Source organism: Nicotiana sylvestris, chromosome 2 (genome assembly GCF_000393655.2).
Source record: "Nicotiana sylvestris chromosome 2, ASM39365v2, whole genome shotgun sequence".
In the NCBI taxonomy this organism is placed as follows: Eukaryota; Viridiplantae; Streptophyta; class Magnoliopsida; order Solanales; family Solanaceae; genus Nicotiana; species Nicotiana sylvestris.
Genome location: NC_091058.1, coordinates 47,215,897 through 47,233,444, shown reverse-complemented (window position 1 = coordinate 47,233,444; position 17,548 = coordinate 47,215,897). Strand labels below are relative to the sequence as shown.

Here is a 17,548-nt window from a genome sequence, read left to right as displayed (position 1 = left end):
CGGACAACAAGAATACACAAATTGCGGGGCCCTCAACGAATAGTTATTTCGAATGCTTAGATTTCGAGACAGGCCGCATAATGAACTTTACGGCTTTTCTCAAAATAACAACGCGTTAGTCTTTAGGCGCGTATTTAATAATGTTATCTTCTTAAACTCGGGTGCACAGTTATGTGACTCAAATCCAAATCTCAACAGAGTTGAAATGTGCCAACAACCACGGTAGCATTGATGTGACGTGGTTCGAGATGTATTTCCACGATGTTGCAATTCTTGATAAAAATAATAATAATGACAAAAGCGGTTAAAAGTTAAAATTCGCACATAGGTTCAACATGTATTAAATCAGATAATCAAGCCGAATATGACAGTTGAGCGACCGTGCTAGAACCACGGAACTCGGGAATGCCTAACACCTTCTCCCGGGTTAACAGAATTCCTTATCCGAATTTCTGGTTCGCGGACTGTTAAACAGAGTCATTCTTTTCCTCGATTCGGGATTAAACCGGTGACTTGGGACACCCTAAATCTCCCAAGTGGCGACTCTGAAATAAATAAACAAATTCCGTTTCGATCCTTTAATTGAAAAAAACTCCCTTCCGTGCCCTTTCACCCCTCGCGGTGCCGGAAAAAGGAGGTGTGACAAGGATGGCTAGTAAATTTTTTACATAGGAATGTCAATTGGTAAATTTTCAACTTACATGGTTCATAGAATTGTTAGCAGTAAAATTACCATCGAATGAAGGGCACCTAACTACCATCGCTATGGTTTTATTTAGGCAGAATAGCTAGCCTAGTAGACCCCTTTACTTGTTTTGCTTTATTATCCCGACCCTTGTATTCAACGGAGTTTCGTTTAAATAGTTGTACTTGATCAAAACCTATATTTTAAACTCCTCTGATTGTTGACTGAGCATATGTGGCAACTTGACAGGTGAGTTGGACAAAATGTGTGCGATTCACGCCTACAATGAGCGTGGATTCACAGATTCAGATTGGAAAAAAGACCAAAAAAAGAAGGAGAAAAAGAAAAAGAAAAGAAAAAAGAAAAGGAAAAAAATAGAAATATTTGCACATCGTTCCCCTTCTTTCCCGTTGATGTCTCTACCCAAAATCTCTCACCGGAAATCTCATCGAAAAAGCTTACCTTGCCAAATCTAACACCACATTTACACCACCAATAACCTTTTATTTACTCTCCTCCATCCATTGACTGAGAAACGACAAAAGAAAACTTTTACCACCTAAGGCAGCATCTACACCACCAGCGGAATGGATCGGAAAGGGTCACCGACGACATATCTCCTCCAACTCCTCTCCACTATTCTTTCTTCTTTCATCTCTTTCTCGTCTACTGAGACAAACCCCAAGTAGAAAGCATCTATTTTCGTACCCCAAAAATTTCACTGAATCAAGAAGCACCCATTGGGAATCACTAGTGGCCACCAATCAAAAGGATAGAGGAGAGAAACCTCCACGTCAGATGTTATCTCTCGCAAACCATCGACACAAAATTTTAAGTCTTCTCCTCCATGATTTTCACTTTGATTAAATTATTTTTTCCAAATTTATGTTCAAAATTATCTATAAAGCTTGTAATTTTGTTTTGATGTATTGGTTACAGAAAGTTGAAAAAGATTTAGGATTTTGGTTGCTGAAAAGGGAGAAGAAGACATAAATTCAGATTTTTATTGTTCTTAACCATTGAACAATCCCCCAAAATTTTCAAGAGTGTGAAAATGAAGTGTAGCTTTGAAATTGGACGTAAATTTGCAAACATGAAGGAAAACTATTTGCCTTTGTTTTTTCTTTTTCTGACGTGGTATTAATTATCTGATATGGATATGATGTGTTATGTATTTCAGAGCGAGTGAGGAATACGCAGTGTCAAAAGGGTTTAAAATATAGTTTTTGGTCAAGTAGAAGTGTTAGGATAAAATAAATAATCTCGCCTAGGAATAATATCCACAACAAATAATAATAACACAAGAGAGTAATAATGACACCAAATATTTTAGCGGGATAAAATACAATATCCGAGTATAGCAATATTACCACTATAATGTTACAACTCAGTAGTGTCAAGAGACTACTACAACTTTGAAAGAAATAACACTCTTTATATAAAATACCTCACTACAATATTACTACCACTCACTAGTTATCTCATAAACAACAATCTGTGGATTACTCTCTCTAACTTCTATTGTTTCTCTCTTATTTTGGTGTGATTCAAATGAAAAAACGAGGCTGCTATTTATAGGAAAAGTTTCCTTGTTTTCAGTTAATCATGACATGCTTTGAAAGTTTGTTTTCAGTCAATCATGGCATGCTTTGACAACTTGCAATTGCAAATTGGATTTGCAAATTGCATCAGAAATGTAGGCGCCTACCTTTGCCTTTCTCTTATCCAATCGCGTTTTTTTTCTCTTTTTCATTTGTTATTTTTATTTAGGGACCCTACAAATCTCTCCCTTAATTTTGATTTTTCTTCTTCATTCCAAGTCTTGATCTCAATCTTTGAAAATCTTCAAACTTAAGAGGCTTTGTGAAGATATCTGCAACTTGATCATGAGACTTCACATATTTGAGCCCGGCTTCCTTCTTGGCAATGCACTCTCTGATGAAATGATACCTTGTATCTATATGCTTGCTTCGATCATGATATACCAGATTCTTGGCGAGTGCCTGTGCAGATTTGTTATCAATACAAATCTCTGTAGCTTCCATTTGTGGCAAATTGAGCTCCTTTAATAATCTCCTTAGCCAAATAACATGACAAATACATGATGTTGCTGCTATATATTCGGCTTCACAAGTCGAGAGAGTAACAATGGACTGTTTCTTTGAACTCCAAGAAATAACAGAATCACCCAAGAAAAATACAAAACCAGTTGTACTTTTTCTATCATCAATATCTCCCGCATAATCACTATCACAAAATCCCACAAGGTTGAAATCATTAGAAGAAGAATAAAATAACCCAAAATCGATCGTACCTTTTAGGTAACGAAGAATTCTTCTAGTGACCTTCAAGTGAGTAGAGGTAGGAGCCTCCATGAAGCGACTTACTACTCCAACTGCAAAAATTATATCTGGTCTGGTACAAGTCAAGTACCTCAAACTTCCCACAAGACTTTTGAAGAATGTGGGATCCACTTTTTCTCCTTCATCAAACTTGGATAATTTTGTCCCACTTTCCATCGTTGTGTTCACGGGGTTGCAATTGAGCATGTTGAACTTCTTCAATATCTCTTTTGTATAGCTTTCTTGAGAGATAAAAATTCCATCCTCCATCTACTTCACTTCTAGGCCCAGGTAATATGACATGGGCCCTACGTCTGTCATCTCGAACTCACAGGACATATCTTTCTTGAAAGCTTCAAACAAACTTGGGTTATTACCCGTGAAAATAAGATCATCAACATAAATAAAAACAATTAAGATATCTTCATTAGTATGAACTTTAAGGTAAAGAGCATATTCATGGAGACAACGAGTAAACCCATTGTCTTGAAAATACTTGTCGATGCAACTATTCCATGCTCGTGGGGCTTGCTTTAATCCATATAAAGCTTTCTTCAACTGCAACACTTTATCTTCATGGTTTTTGGCCACGAAGCCTAATGGTTGTTCAACATAGACTTCTTCTTCAAGATAGCCATTCAAGAAGGCTGACTTGACATCTAGTTGATGAATTTTCCACTTCATTTGCGCCGCCAAAGAGATCAGCAAACGAATAGTCTCCATGCGGGCAACAGGTGCATAAACTTCTTCATAGTCAATGCCTTGCCTTTGCTTGTAGCCTTTAGCCATAAGTCGTGCCTTGTATCTCTCCACATCTCCATCAGCATTCTTCTTTGTCTTGTATACCCATTTCACTTCAATTGCTCGATGACCCTTGGGAAGAGTTGTTAACTCCCAAGTGTTGTTCTTCTCTATTGACTCAATCTCCTCCTCCATGGCTTGTCTCCACCTTTTGTTTGTAACAGCTTCATCAAAGTTCATTGGTTCACTGTCAGCAAAGAGACAACATAAAAAATCAAAATTAGTAACTTCTTCTGTGTCCTCATAGAGCTCTTGAATGCTCCTTGTCTTTTGCGGCTGTTCATTTGAACCTTCTTGAGAAGAGGGAGATGGACATTTGTTGGAGAAGAAGGTGGAGTTGTGTCCTGCACAGGTTCCACGGTCTCCGATTCTTCTTCATCACCAAAGTATGGAAGAAAATCATATGAAGTTTCTTTCTCAACTTCCCAATTCCATGCCAGTTCTTCATCAAATTCAACATCACGACTTACCACCACCTTACCGCTGCTTGGGTTGTATAGCTTGTAGCCTTTTGAACTCGTATCATAGCCAACAAACACATGCTTGACACTTCGATCGTCAAGCTTTGCTCTCCCTTGATGTGGCACATGAGCATAAGCTATGCTCCCAAAGATTCTCAAGTGCTTGACACTTGGCTTTCTTCCACTCCATGCTTCTTGAGGGGTTTGATCTCTAACATTTCTTGTTGGAGACCTGTTATTCAAATAAACTGCACAAGAAACAGCTTCGGCCCAAAATTCCTTAGGCATACTTTTAGCTTTCAACATACATCTAGCCATATTAAGAATCGTTCGATTCTTTCTCTCTGCAACACCATTTTGTTAAGGTGAATAAGGTACCGTTAGAGGGCGACGAATTCCATGAAGTTGACAAAAGTCATTAAATTCGTTTGAAGTGAATTCGCCTCCTTTATCGGACCTTAGAGCTTTAATTTCATAGCCACTTTCTTTCTCCACAAGTACTTTGAAATTTTTAAAAGCAACAAAAGCTTCAGATTTTTGGTTCAATAAATAAACCCAAGTCTTTCTACTGAAGTCATCAATGAAAAGCAGAAAGTATTTTCTTTTACCAAAAGAAGGTGGATTGATTGGTCCACACACATCAGTGTGGACAAGCTGGAGCGGCTTGGTTGATCTTGACATGGCCTCCTTTGGAAAACTCCTCCTTGCATGCTTTCCAAAAAGACAAGCTTCACACAATTGATTGGGATGGTTAATTGATGGTATCCCATGCACCATGTTCTTTTCTCCCATTGATTTGAGTGCTTCAAAATTTAAGTGCCCAAATCGCATGTGCAAATACCATGATTCATATTGAACATTAGCCTTCAAACACTTTGCATCAATTGTTTTAAGATTCAGAGAAAACAATCTATTCTTTGCCATATGCACTTTAGCAATTAGAATTCCACTTGAATCTCTAAGCCAAAGATGCATATTTTTCATGTGGATGTCATATTCCTTTTCAAGAAGTTGGCCCAAACTTAAAATATTACTTTTTAATTTTGGCACATAATAAACATCTTGAATTAACTTGTGACTACCATCTTTACAGGAGATCAGAATCGTACATATCCCTTCGATTTGAACCTTTGAGGTATCTCCAAAGGACACATTATCTCTCATTGTTTTATTGATCTCCACAAACTTCTCTTTGCATCCACACATATGATTGCTTGCTCCATTGTCCAAATACCACGAGCTGCAATCATCTCTGTCTTCTTCCTTGAGTGCCATCAACAACGTTGCCTCATTTTCTTCTTTCTTGTCGTCAACAAGGTTAGCCTTTTCTTCAACATTGCTACGACATTCCCAAGAGTAATGGCCAAATTTATGACAATTATAACATTCAATTTTTGATTTGTCATACCTTTGTCCATTATTTTCTTGGTAGTATCCACGTCCTCTTCCTCCTCTTTGTCCACAACCACGACCTCTGAATGTTTGGTGGAATTTAACTTTATTGTTGAAGTTGTTATCATTACTTCTTCCTCTTCTATGACCTCCTCGACCTTGGCCTCGTCCTCGTCCTCGTCCGTTTTCTCGATAGCTTGTTTCACCTCCATAATCCTTGAAGGATGCCTGAGTTTTAAGAAGTTGCTCCGATGACATTTCTTATCTCCTTTTGATCTTTTCTTCGTGGGCCTATAAAGAACCTTCCAATTGCTCCACCATCATAAAGTCTAAATCTTTAGATTCCTCAATAGCACACACCACAAAATCGAATTTAGGTGTTAAAGTGCGAAGGATATTTTCTACCACACGGACATCTTCTATGTTTTCCCCGTATCTTCTTAGTTGATTTACAACAGCGTTCACTTTTGAAAAATAATCCGAGATGCATTCAGATTCTTTCATTTTTAAAACTTCAAAATCAGCCTTTAGAGTTTGAAGTTTTACCTTTTTCACCTTGTCAACTCCTTGAAGAGAATTTTGTAAAATCTCCCACGCTTCCTTTGAGGTGGTAGCATGTGTCACCTTCTCAAACATGGCATCATCCAAATATTGGTGGATGAGCGTGAGGGCTTGTTGATCTTTCTTCCTTGTCTTTGCTAAGACCTCTTTTTCATTTTGGGGCAGAGTTTCCTCATTATCGGATTTTGCATACCCTCTGTCTACGATTTCCCATACATCCTGAGAGCCAAGGATGACTTTCATACGTAGACACCATTTCTCATAATTATCTTTTGTCAGACGGGGGTACTGAAAAGATAGCGGACCATTATTTACCATGGCTCTGATACCACGTTGTTGGGATAAAATAAATAATCCCACCCAGGAATAATATCCACAACAAATAATAATAACACAAGAGAGTAACAATGACACCAAATATTTTAGCGGGATAAAATACAATATCCGAGTATAGCAATATTACCACTATAGTATTACAACTCAGTAGTGTCAAGAGACTACTGCAACTTTGAAAGAAATAACACTCTTTATATAAAATACCTCACTACAATATTACTACCACTCACTAGTTATCTCACAGACAACAATCTGTGGATTACTCTCTCTAACTTCTATTGTTTCTCTCTTATTTTGGTGTGTCTTAACTGAGAGGGAATCGAGGCTGCTATTTATAGGAAAAGTTTCCTTATTTTCAGTCAATCATGGCATGCTTTGAAAGTTTGTTTTCAGTCAATCATGGCATGCTTTGACAACTTGCAATTGCAAATTGCATCAAAAATGTAGGCGCCTACCTTTGCCTTTCTCTTATCCAATCACGTTTTTTTTTTCTCTTTTTCATTTGTTATTTTTATTTAGGGACCCTACATAAGTGTCTAGATGAAACTCCATGGAGTATAGAGACCGAGATGACAAAGCGAAACAAATAGAGGGGTTTACTAGGCTATTCTACCTTTTATTTATTTAAGAGTTAATACCTTAAAATTCTCCTAAACTACTACGTTTTTGTCAGTTTCCTATTTAAACTATTCGGTGTCCCTAACCTCCCCCCTCCCTCCCCCGAACTATATTGTCCTTCATATTAAAACCCCTTCATTGCATTTTTAGAGGTGCGTTTAGTACACTCTTATAATTCTCTAAAAGACATGTCATGTGGCATTACCTGTGGCTATTTAACTCAGCCTAAAAAACTCCTTAAACTATAATATTTTTGTCAATTACCTACTTAAACTATTTAGTGCACCAAAACCCCCTAAACTATAATCCCCTATATAAAATCCTACGTAGTATTCTTAGAGGTGCATCTGTCTAGTTATATTAACTTAGTTTGCACTAAGTTTTCTACGTAATTTTCATGGATGATTGATCAATTTTAGGAATTTTGACCAAAATAGTATTTAATGTGATGAATTAATTTTAGATTTAATTGTGGTTCTACTTTATGATAGACTCCAATTGAATAAGTCCTTATTTACATTCACGTCGCAGCAGAATAAAAAAATAAACAAAGGCATATAGTGTTGCATATATGAAAAATCATCTTATATTACATAAACAAGATTACACAAAATGAAATTTCACAAATAAAAAGCTAATTGGCCAGCAATTACATTCTCAAATTCTAAATTACACATACAAGGTTTAAGAACTTTATTCTCTACAACAAGGTGTTGGGTTTACTAAGAACATTTAAATAGGTGTTGAAGCAAACAAGAGAGGAAATGTTTTTCCTAGAGGGATCCATATGGAGAACTGAAGAAAAAAGATGAAAAAATAAAGAATAAATGTGAAAAAGGAAGAATAACGAAAAAATGAGGAAGAAAGGTGGATATAAAGGAAATAAGGAGAATATTTATTAAAAAAATAAAATTAAAAGAGGATTAGGCTACTTAACCATTATATTATGTCAGGTGGGCCATTTTAATGGCTTTGTTCAACTGTCACGCGCTCCCAAGAGAGTGTGTACACATGTTATGCCAGGTAAGCAATAAGGGAGTTTAAATATGAAGGAAAATATAGTTCGGAAAATTTTGGAGGCACAGAATAGTTTAAGTAAAAAACTGACAAAAACATAATAGTTTAAGGGGTTTTAGGGTATTAACTCTTTATTTAACTCCCTTCCTCTTTTTCTCCAAACATTCTGTGCAAACCAAATGAGGGAAAGGAACATCTGAAATCTGCTACTTTTCTTTTCCTTTCTTCAATTTCCAAGCAGAGGGCTGGCGACCATACACCAGTGCCTTATGTTTTTGGCATTAATATATGTCTTCGCTAGAAGGTAAAGATCCTATATATATATATATATATATATATATATATATATATATATATATATGAAGCTAAAAATGCAAATAATGCAGTAATAAAAAGAAAGGTGAAGAGATACTATTCTCTTCCTTATGGAGTCGAGATGAAACTTTCAAATTAGAACTAAAAGAACATAATTGAGCAAAACAGTAGTAATCAACTTAATAATAACAAGCTTAATTCCTCATAGTACACTGCCAGAAAAGGAACATCAAGTAAAAAATACATATCCACTTAACATACAACATTGAAGAGTCTCAGCTCATTCAGCAAGTAATATAATATGGTATACATACTTAAGTTGATCTTCACTTCCAAGAATCTTCAAGCTTAATAGCAGTCTTCACTTGTGGTTAAGATGTAGAGCACAAAACATAGAAGACCTTCAACCATATTAGCTGCTCAGGAAAAAAAATTACCTTAGTATCTACTATTAGTAAAATTGGAAAAATATCAAGGAGTGTGTTTGGTAAAGAAAATTGTTTTTCATAAAAAAGTCATTGTTCTGATGTTTGGTATGATCACTTATGAGGGAAACCTTATAATTACCTTAATCTTTTTAGCTTCATATTATTTAGTTTAACTAACACTTGGACAATAGTATTAATCTCTACGCTAGTACAGATTAACAGTTTCATTGGAACACTCTCCGATTTGCTAATATTATTTCTAATTTCTAATATATATTTTTATAAAAAATATTTTCTACTCACCAATCAAACACCAAAAAATATTTTCTAGGATTTTTTTTTATATTTCATGAAAAATGACTTATGTCAGACCAAACACACCCTCAACGTACCAACATGTACCTTTGAGGTTTGCAATCTATTTCCTCTTTCAAGTATATTCTTAGTCCTAAATTTCACCCTTTTTTTTTTTTCTAAAAAAGTTTTTGATGAAGTGGTTAATAAGGAAAGAGTGAGTGTACTCACACTAGTTGAAGAGATGGTTGGTCTTGTCTAGTGTAATGGTTGTTGGTTTGCAAGCCATTAACTTGTAAATAGTTTCGAGTATCAAATTGCTGAGGTGGAGGCACAAGCTCATAGCTTGAACTCCCTGGCATCAAGTTCATCTGCTGCTGCTGCTGCTGAGCTCTCTCAGTTTCAGCAATCTGTTTAATTTAATTACTTATAAAATAACAACTGACTTTCTGCAAAATAAGTTACTGTACCTAATTAAGGACTAGTAATTAGTAAGTTATAGAGAAAGAAACATACCTTTGCTCTCAGGTACTGATTGTTGTTGTGTAAATCAATTTCCTGCTGTCCATTAACTTATGTTACAATTTTGGCATGAAAATAGGAGGAGTACTGTGAGAAAAAAGGACTTGAAAATGTGACTAGAAGAAAGATTGTACGACTTACCCTCTTCTGCATATATTCAATTTCAGCAAACAGCAGCTCATTCTGTAATTTGAGAATGGAATGTTAGAAAATAGTACCATCACAGTAAATTGAAAATAGAACAACAGTGTTGTGAAAAACAGAACAAATTGTCATTAAACAAAATTGAAAATTTCATCAGAAAATAGTGATGTTAAGCACCTTTTTGGATCTGATTTTGCTAATGCCTTTTTCAATTTTTTGTTCAAGATTCTTCAGATCTCTGAGGCTCAGTGCAGCCAGTGATTCACCCAACATGTTCCTGGATCAATGCAATAAACGTAAGGAATACTATTAGAAACAAAGAACACAATTAGACTAATAAAACACACGGGATTGGAAAAGAAAAGAAAGAAAAAACACTAAAAATTCACCTGTTCTGATTCTGCAGATTTCCAATTTGTGCGCGCAGTTTGGAGGCTTCTTGCTGATAATACTGGGATTGATTGAACACCATTTTTACAGTTATAACAAAAGCTTATGAAGCTATAAATTATGAATCCATCTAGCTTGCAACTTGTAATGTATGACACATTGCTTAGACAAGTCTTATGCATGTGTAAAAGAAGGCCTTTAACTTGTTCTAAAATGAATCTGGAGATTCAAATGTGCTCCTAGAATGAGTTCTCTTCTTTTAGTAGTGCTTTCTTTAATTACTAAAGCAATTTTAGTGTCATACGCTAAAAATGTTTACCCTGACCAGTAGCATTGAGCAATCATAATCTTTTCCTAAATTCTTAGAAATCTACTCAATCTCGAATTTAAACTTTTAACTTACAATGATCCAAGTGTTATAAGCTACACCAGTTATGTCAAAATCAAATAGATAAACCAATACTAATCCAGTAGGTAGCCACCTTGGGTGTGACTTTACAACATTGGTTCAGTAAAGCGGACAACATTAGAGGAGAGGTGCCATTTTGATATTAATTACTCCTGAATAAAAAGCATTTATAGTTACACAAATATTATGGTATGTTTAATACCATAAACTTCAAACATTTTCTTTTGGTAAATAAGGCACCTTTTATTACCAACTGAGAAGTTACAGCTCATAGAAGGAAGAAGGAAAGATACACATTGGACAGCCCCAGCATGTAGACCTACAACTGCTTAAAAATTGAGAACAACATTTCTAACTAATAAAGAAGTTCAATTTTAGACATTTTATAGCCAAACAAATGTTATGACATATTGAAATTATTTACTACTATATACCTGAGCATTGGCCTCGGAAATTGAACCAGTGTTTGAGGAATCTGAACAAGCTTTCTTGTACCTCTCAATTGTTGCTTTCACACTGCACCATCGAAATGTTAGAATAGTTTTCTTTTCAATCATATAAACTATCGACAGACGAAATCAGATATTTCCGTTACACGCAATTATCCAAGCTGTAAATAACTAGAAAGAATGACCATTAAGACATTCACAAGATTCACTATATTTTTATGGCCGTCAAAATCAAGATTTAAGAGAGGTCAGCAAAAAGAACCTTTATACAATTCATACTATTATTTGTACTCTAAATTCCATTCTTCATACAGCGGTATCCTAGCTATAAGCCTATTCTCTTTAAACACACTTCAAGAGTTGATTCGTATTGCAAAGAAACACAAATTTAAGAACAATTATATTCTCACGAAAGAAGACTTGCTTGCACAAATTCATTTACTAGGTGAGGATATAAATTTGTATTGCTATTAGCTATTCAAAAGAAGGAAAAAAGGCATTTATTTTGAGGGAGTTCCTAAAAAGAGGCTGCACTGTGCTATACTGCTATTTCACCTCAATTTGGCTCTTTTTTTTTTTGGTTTAGCCATATCCGTACTGACATGACTAATTCGAACCTCGGCTCCTAGTGCCCACTCAGTGGCGAAGCCACATGTTCATAAGGGTGGTCAATTGATCATCCTTCGTTGACAAATTACATTTTTAGAGGTATATAATACGTATTGAACATCCTTTGTCGAGAATTTTTTTCACTTCTTTTAAATTTGAACACCCTTGGAGAAATTTTTAGCTTCGCCACTGTGCCCACTAAGGGGTAAAACACTCCTTATCAAGAAGCTCTAATGCAAGACTTTCGGTTAAGGGTGAAGTGATCCCAAGCATCCCACCACACCCTTTGCGGGTTGAATTTGGCTATTAACAACAAACATCACAAGAAAACACACCTTCCAGAGCAGATAAAGCAGTAGTTAAATATTTGTTCTAACGCCAGCTAAATCTGGATTCTAAAGGCAGAAATCGAAGGGGAAAAAAGAGAGGAAAGAGATAAAGAACTTAGCACATTTGCACAAAGCAATGGAATTTTTTTCATTGTTTGTGCTTCGGATGCTGGGGAAGAGACGAGAAAGGAACTGCAAATGGCAACATTTTGCATTTCCTTGTTTGGTTTGACTAAGGAAAAAGAAAGGAAATTGATGGGGAAAAAAAGTAATTTTTCTCTCCAGTGAGGGAAGAAAGAGGATGAAAAGATAATGTGATACGTTTCATAATGCAAATTACCTTTATTTCTTTTTGAAGTTCAAACAGAACAAAACAGTACTATATCATTTATTCGCTTCATAAGTTTTAGTGATTTAGCTTTCTATTTCCTTCAATAATATATCCAAACAAAGAATAAATCAATCAACTTCACATCTTTGAAAACTAATACCGATATCAAACATTTGCGCACATATATGTAACATATACCATGTTGCGAATGAAATTTCAAATTGCAACTTAGTTTTCACTTTGCTTAAGTTTCTTTATTTTTTTTTTTTTTGGGTCTTAAAGTTACTCTCTCCATCCCGTTTTATGTGAAGGTGTTACTATTGAGGGTCAAATAATGTTCACTTTGATTAGGATTTCAAGTTCTTCTTGAATGTTTGAATTATTTCCTGTGTTGAATTGTAACTTTTGATGTTGTTTTCAAATATATTTATTTTATCTTTAAGAACTTACAAAAATTATGCTTGAATTCAAATCGAGAATCAAGTACATTGACCATCGTACTCTGAACTCCTTCACATAAATTGATACAAGGAGTAATAAAGTTTAAACTACACAAAGTCATGTTTTCCCAAAGTTGTTATACAAAAGTTCATTAGAAATTAATTTTGTGTGAACCATAACTTAATTATATCTTCTTTATGGATTATCCATATATAATCTAAGGTTTGAGAGAGGTTTCAACTTTAAGATGATACGAGTGCTTGTTCCCTTCGAGCAAACACTAGAAACAGCGTCTTAACCACTTTCCCTTTGTTCAAAAGGTAAAGAAAATCTAGATACTTTCTTATTTAATAAACCTTAATTCTTGCTAATTTAGGCCAACACGCAAAGCTGGAAAAAAAGAAACTACAACAAAGCAAAGTGTTGCTTTGAGTCAGACTCCATCTGTCCACTCAAACATGAGATTGATATAAAATTTTCTAGTACTATAGACCTAAGACTGAAAGAAATGAACCAACACACTGAAGGAATGACTCACATTTCCTAGTCTGCTACTACCTTAATTTCGTCGAGCTACTGATTGGCTGCTCTCTGCCAAGCTGGCACAATTTCCCACAACATGATTGGTCCACTGTTTCAACGGTCCTGATTTGTGCCACGTCATAAGTACCCGTTATTCCTTGGGTAATACCCATCCACTCTAGGTTTTTACCCACCTAGGGTTTTGTTTCAAGAACCCAAAAGGAACATGGCATTAACTTAACAATCTATACAACTTTTTTTAAACTGTTGTAAGGTAAAGTGAATAGTATGATCCAGTCTTGTCTGTCTCATGATCTGATCTGATCACATCAGAACCGTCCATTTTCAGCAGCCAATGCCATGCAAGAAAGAAAGCCAGAGAGTTCAGAACTCTCTTATTGGTTGAGAATAAAAATTGTACGGATCTATATATGTCTCATCTCTTTCTTGACAACACACCCTCCAACTCAAAACTCCTTTGTTTGAAAAAAAAAAAAAAAACTCATGTCTTACGCAAATATATCTATGCACAAGATCCTCTTCAAGTATTTGATAACCTAGTTAAGTCTACCCTAGTTTAAGTAATTTTCATTGGTTTAGAACTTCTCTTTCTTACACTTCTGTTTCTTTGCTGTTTAAGTTCCAACAGCTTCAGAATCTTTGTAAAAGCATTAAACTGAGATATCTCAAAGAAAAAAAAATATAGGGGTAGTCCAGTTTTCTTTTTTTCAGTACTGGAGGTAGAAATTAAGAGAGAGCTCAGAGAAGGAAAAAAAAACCATTCCCTCATTACTATAATATGTCTTTTCTCAGCAGATTTGTCAACAAGTGTAAAATCTTGTATGACGTGACCAAAGATTCTTGTAACTGAGACAAAACTTACACCAACCACCCAACCCCAACAAATTTTGCTTCTAAAACTCTAAAGCTAGAGTGTAGATGACCCCATTTCCTAAACGGTGTAAAACATTTCAAGAAATACATAGGAAGTGAAGTAAAGAAAAGGGGAGAGAGACACTGAGAAGAATGTCAACTTTTTTCTATAATTAAGCTTTGAACTCTGATTGGTTATTTTCCACAATTTATTTCAAGAAAAAATCGCTTGAATGTGTAAGCAAGGCAAATATTTTGGAGATTTGAGAAAAAAAATTAGCTTTAATATTCCTAGCAAAAGTAAACCCTAATTAGGGCAAGTTTGACTCTGCTAGTAGAAATAAAGCTCAAGACAAAAAACAGTACTGCAGTGCTATTATTGAAGTACAAAACCCTAATCTTTGTTTTGATTGGTTGTAAAAGAATTATATGTCATGTTTTTGTAAAAAAGACTATACTACAAGATCCAAAACCCATATCACTCTAATTGTAGTGTTTAAAGTATGGGGCAAATGGACGAATTAGAACTCGACAGCTTTCTTGCTTGATCTTTGAGAGAGAGAAAGAGGAGAGAGAGAGAGAGTCAGAGAAAACTTAGCAGCAATGGAGGAAGAAAGTAGTATGCTGATCTCAGAGTTCTGATAGAGTACTTCTTCCTAAATTTCTACTCTTTCTTACAACAAACAGATCTATATATCTACATGTCTATTAACGAAAATGGGATCATAAAAAGAGAAACTACCACCAAAATAGATCAAATTGAAGGAAACAAACAAAACCATTAACGAAAAAATGGAAAGGAAAGTCATTCTTTGATAGAAAGAAAAACTCTTCAGTCTAAAAAACTTCACAACAATATAGTATAGTAATTGTTATTGTTCTTTGGGAGTTCAGATCTTCCTAAGCAAACACATAGCAAATCTCCAAAAAAAAAAACAATTAATTAGCTCCACTTTTAAAAGAAGACGAATAAAATTGCAAAGAAATGAGAAATGAGGAAGAAAAGGGAGGACCTTTCAAAGATGAAAACTTGACATCAAAAGATATATAAAGATTAAAACTTTCAAGTTTTTCTTTTAAATTTCAAGACTTGTATTAATATAAGTACCTGTTGTTGGCATACTCATAGAGTCTGCCTCTGCTTGAGAAGACAATCAAAGCAACCTCAGCATCACAGAGCACAGATAATTCATAGGCCTTTTTGAGCAAACCATTGCGTCTCTTACAGAAAGTAACTTGACGATTCGTTGTGTTTTCGATCCGTTTGATCTCAATCTTTCCTCTTCCTAGTTTCCTTTGTGGAGAGATCTCTCTTGTTAGATCACTTTGGAATTCCATACCTTCACCTACATATCAAAACATATGTGAGAAAACTTGATCAAGATTAAAAAAGAAAAGGGTAGCTAAAGAATTTGGAGATCACACTTTCCTAATACTGGTTAGAATGAATTAAAAATCCCAACCCCATATTTGCAGTTACATTCAATAAATGGTTTAAATTTGATAGAAAATGCAAGGGAATTAAGTGAGGTAATTTGGGACATGGTTTATGAATATTTTCAGGTGATGACTAACCTGGTAAGGAAAGAAAGGGTTGGAAGATGAAAATAGAGAGTACAGAAAGTTTTTAGTTCTTCCTTGCAAATTAATCTGCAGAGGATAGATAGATGCAGAAAATGGAAGAGAGTTTGCACTAAGGAATAGGTATTTATAAAGTAAAGAAAGCTTTCTTTAATTTGTTATGTTACTATTAGCTAACTCGGATTTTCTTTGTCTCTGTTTATTCCTATGCTAATTTACATTAAACTCTGACAATTTTCTTTTATATTTCTCCTTTTTCTGTTTGTTGGCTAGTGTTGAACGAGCATGGATATATGGTTAAATAGGGAATCCTTCTCATGAGATGATGATCAGTCTTTCTTGGCCATTCATTTTAATTTCTTTATCTCCTGTTTAACTTCTAATTATGGTCATTAGTTTGTAAGCATTTTTCTTTGATTCATCAGACCATTTTGGGTGGAATAAGAGAGGGTGGGATGGGGTGGGGAGGAAGTGGACAGAGTAGAAAATGACCTCTGAAAGTGACACTGATGTTTGATGGGAGAAGAGAACATTGGACTAGGTTACAATCAAGCTTAAATGCTTCTCAAAATTTGGATTAGACCTTTTAAAGAATCTTTATTAAGAAAGATTTGGACCAAATGATAGCCAAAATATTTTCCAAATCTTTTAATCCTACATTTACATATGTGAACTCCTTCCTCTCATTCCATAACAACCTCGCTTACCAACTTGGAATCCCTGCCTTTACCATCCTCTTTCCAGAGGCGGCTTAAAAGTTTAAATTTAATGAATTTGACTTTTAAAATTTTTAGCACTAAACTCACAACCTTTGAAATATCATGGGATCGAAATCTAATATTTGTTTAAAAAATTTGATATTTCATGTATATATCTACTTATATTCTTTGTCAAAAATACTAAGTTCAATTGAACCTGTAGACAACTTTTACTTCGTGATCTTTTGTTTTTTTCTCCCACATAAAACTCAGACTTTTCTTCTCTTAACTTTCCTACCCCTAAATGTACACAACTTTTACTTCGTGATCTTTTGTTTTTTTCTCCCACATAAAACTCAGACTCTAACTAGATCAGTGAGGGGAAAAGAGAAAAGAAAAAATTAGTGAAACTAGCTATGGCAAAAGAGAAGGTGACTGCCATGTGACATCCAGTGCACTAGTTTCTTTTCTATTGAAACTCTTCTAAGAACAACCACTTATCTATCAAGTTACTATCATGCCAAAAAGTTACTTGTTTCTTTGGGAAGAAGGCCATAAATTTGTCTATATGGCCGGTTGTGCTCAATGACAAATACAACAAATTTACTGTCCTCTTTTCCATCTTTCCATTTTCTTGTCTACTTTTTTTTTGGTGATCATGATTTCTTCATCCAATTTCACTCGCTTCTCAGTTTTCCACTACATAGCCTTTGACCTTACCCTTATGATATGATTCGACATTACAATGTGCTTAGTCTTTTGCCCTAGACATTGGCCTAAATTCTTGTTCTTTTGCTCTTATTAATGCTTATTTTCACATAGGAATTGTCATTCTTCAATGCCAACCATGAGACATGTTTAACATTGCATTGACAATACATTGTTTGGCAAGAAAATACATTAGTTTCCCTTGACCACTGAAGCCACAAGATCCACTTATATGTGCATATTCAAAGGGGAAAAAACTAGGAAGTGTATATTTGAAAAATGACTATTCCGT

At 34.9% G+C, this 17,548-nt stretch overlaps 1 protein-coding gene across 3 annotated transcripts; it reads right to left on the bottom strand.

The window, feature by feature from the left end:
* Positions 1-8,683: 8,683 nt before the first annotated feature.
* LOC104248236 (floral homeotic protein AGAMOUS) lies at positions 8,684-16,117 on the bottom strand. Of its 3 annotated transcripts, none has more exons than XM_009804457.2 (9): positions 15,845-16,117; positions 15,378-15,615; positions 11,150-11,231; positions 10,306-10,367; positions 10,094-10,193; positions 9,914-9,955; positions 9,767-9,811; positions 9,482-9,660; positions 8,684-8,944 (listed from the first exon to the last, which is right to left on the bottom strand). In XM_009804457.2, exons 2-9 carry the CDS (start codon positions 15,605-15,607, stop codon positions 8,941-8,943), a joined length of 744 nt encoding a protein of 247 aa, XP_009802759.1. In that variant the 5' UTR covers positions 15,608-15,615; positions 15,845-16,117; the 3' UTR covers positions 8,684-8,940. The 3 variants fall into 3 exon arrangements, with proteins under 3 accessions (XP_009802759.1, XP_009802761.1, XP_070023974.1); XM_009804459.2 differs by having other exon boundaries at positions 9,767-9,808; XM_070167873.1 differs by lacking the exon at positions 8,684-8,944 and having other exon boundaries at positions 9,478-9,660.
* Positions 16,118-17,548: the final 1,431 nt, after the last annotated feature.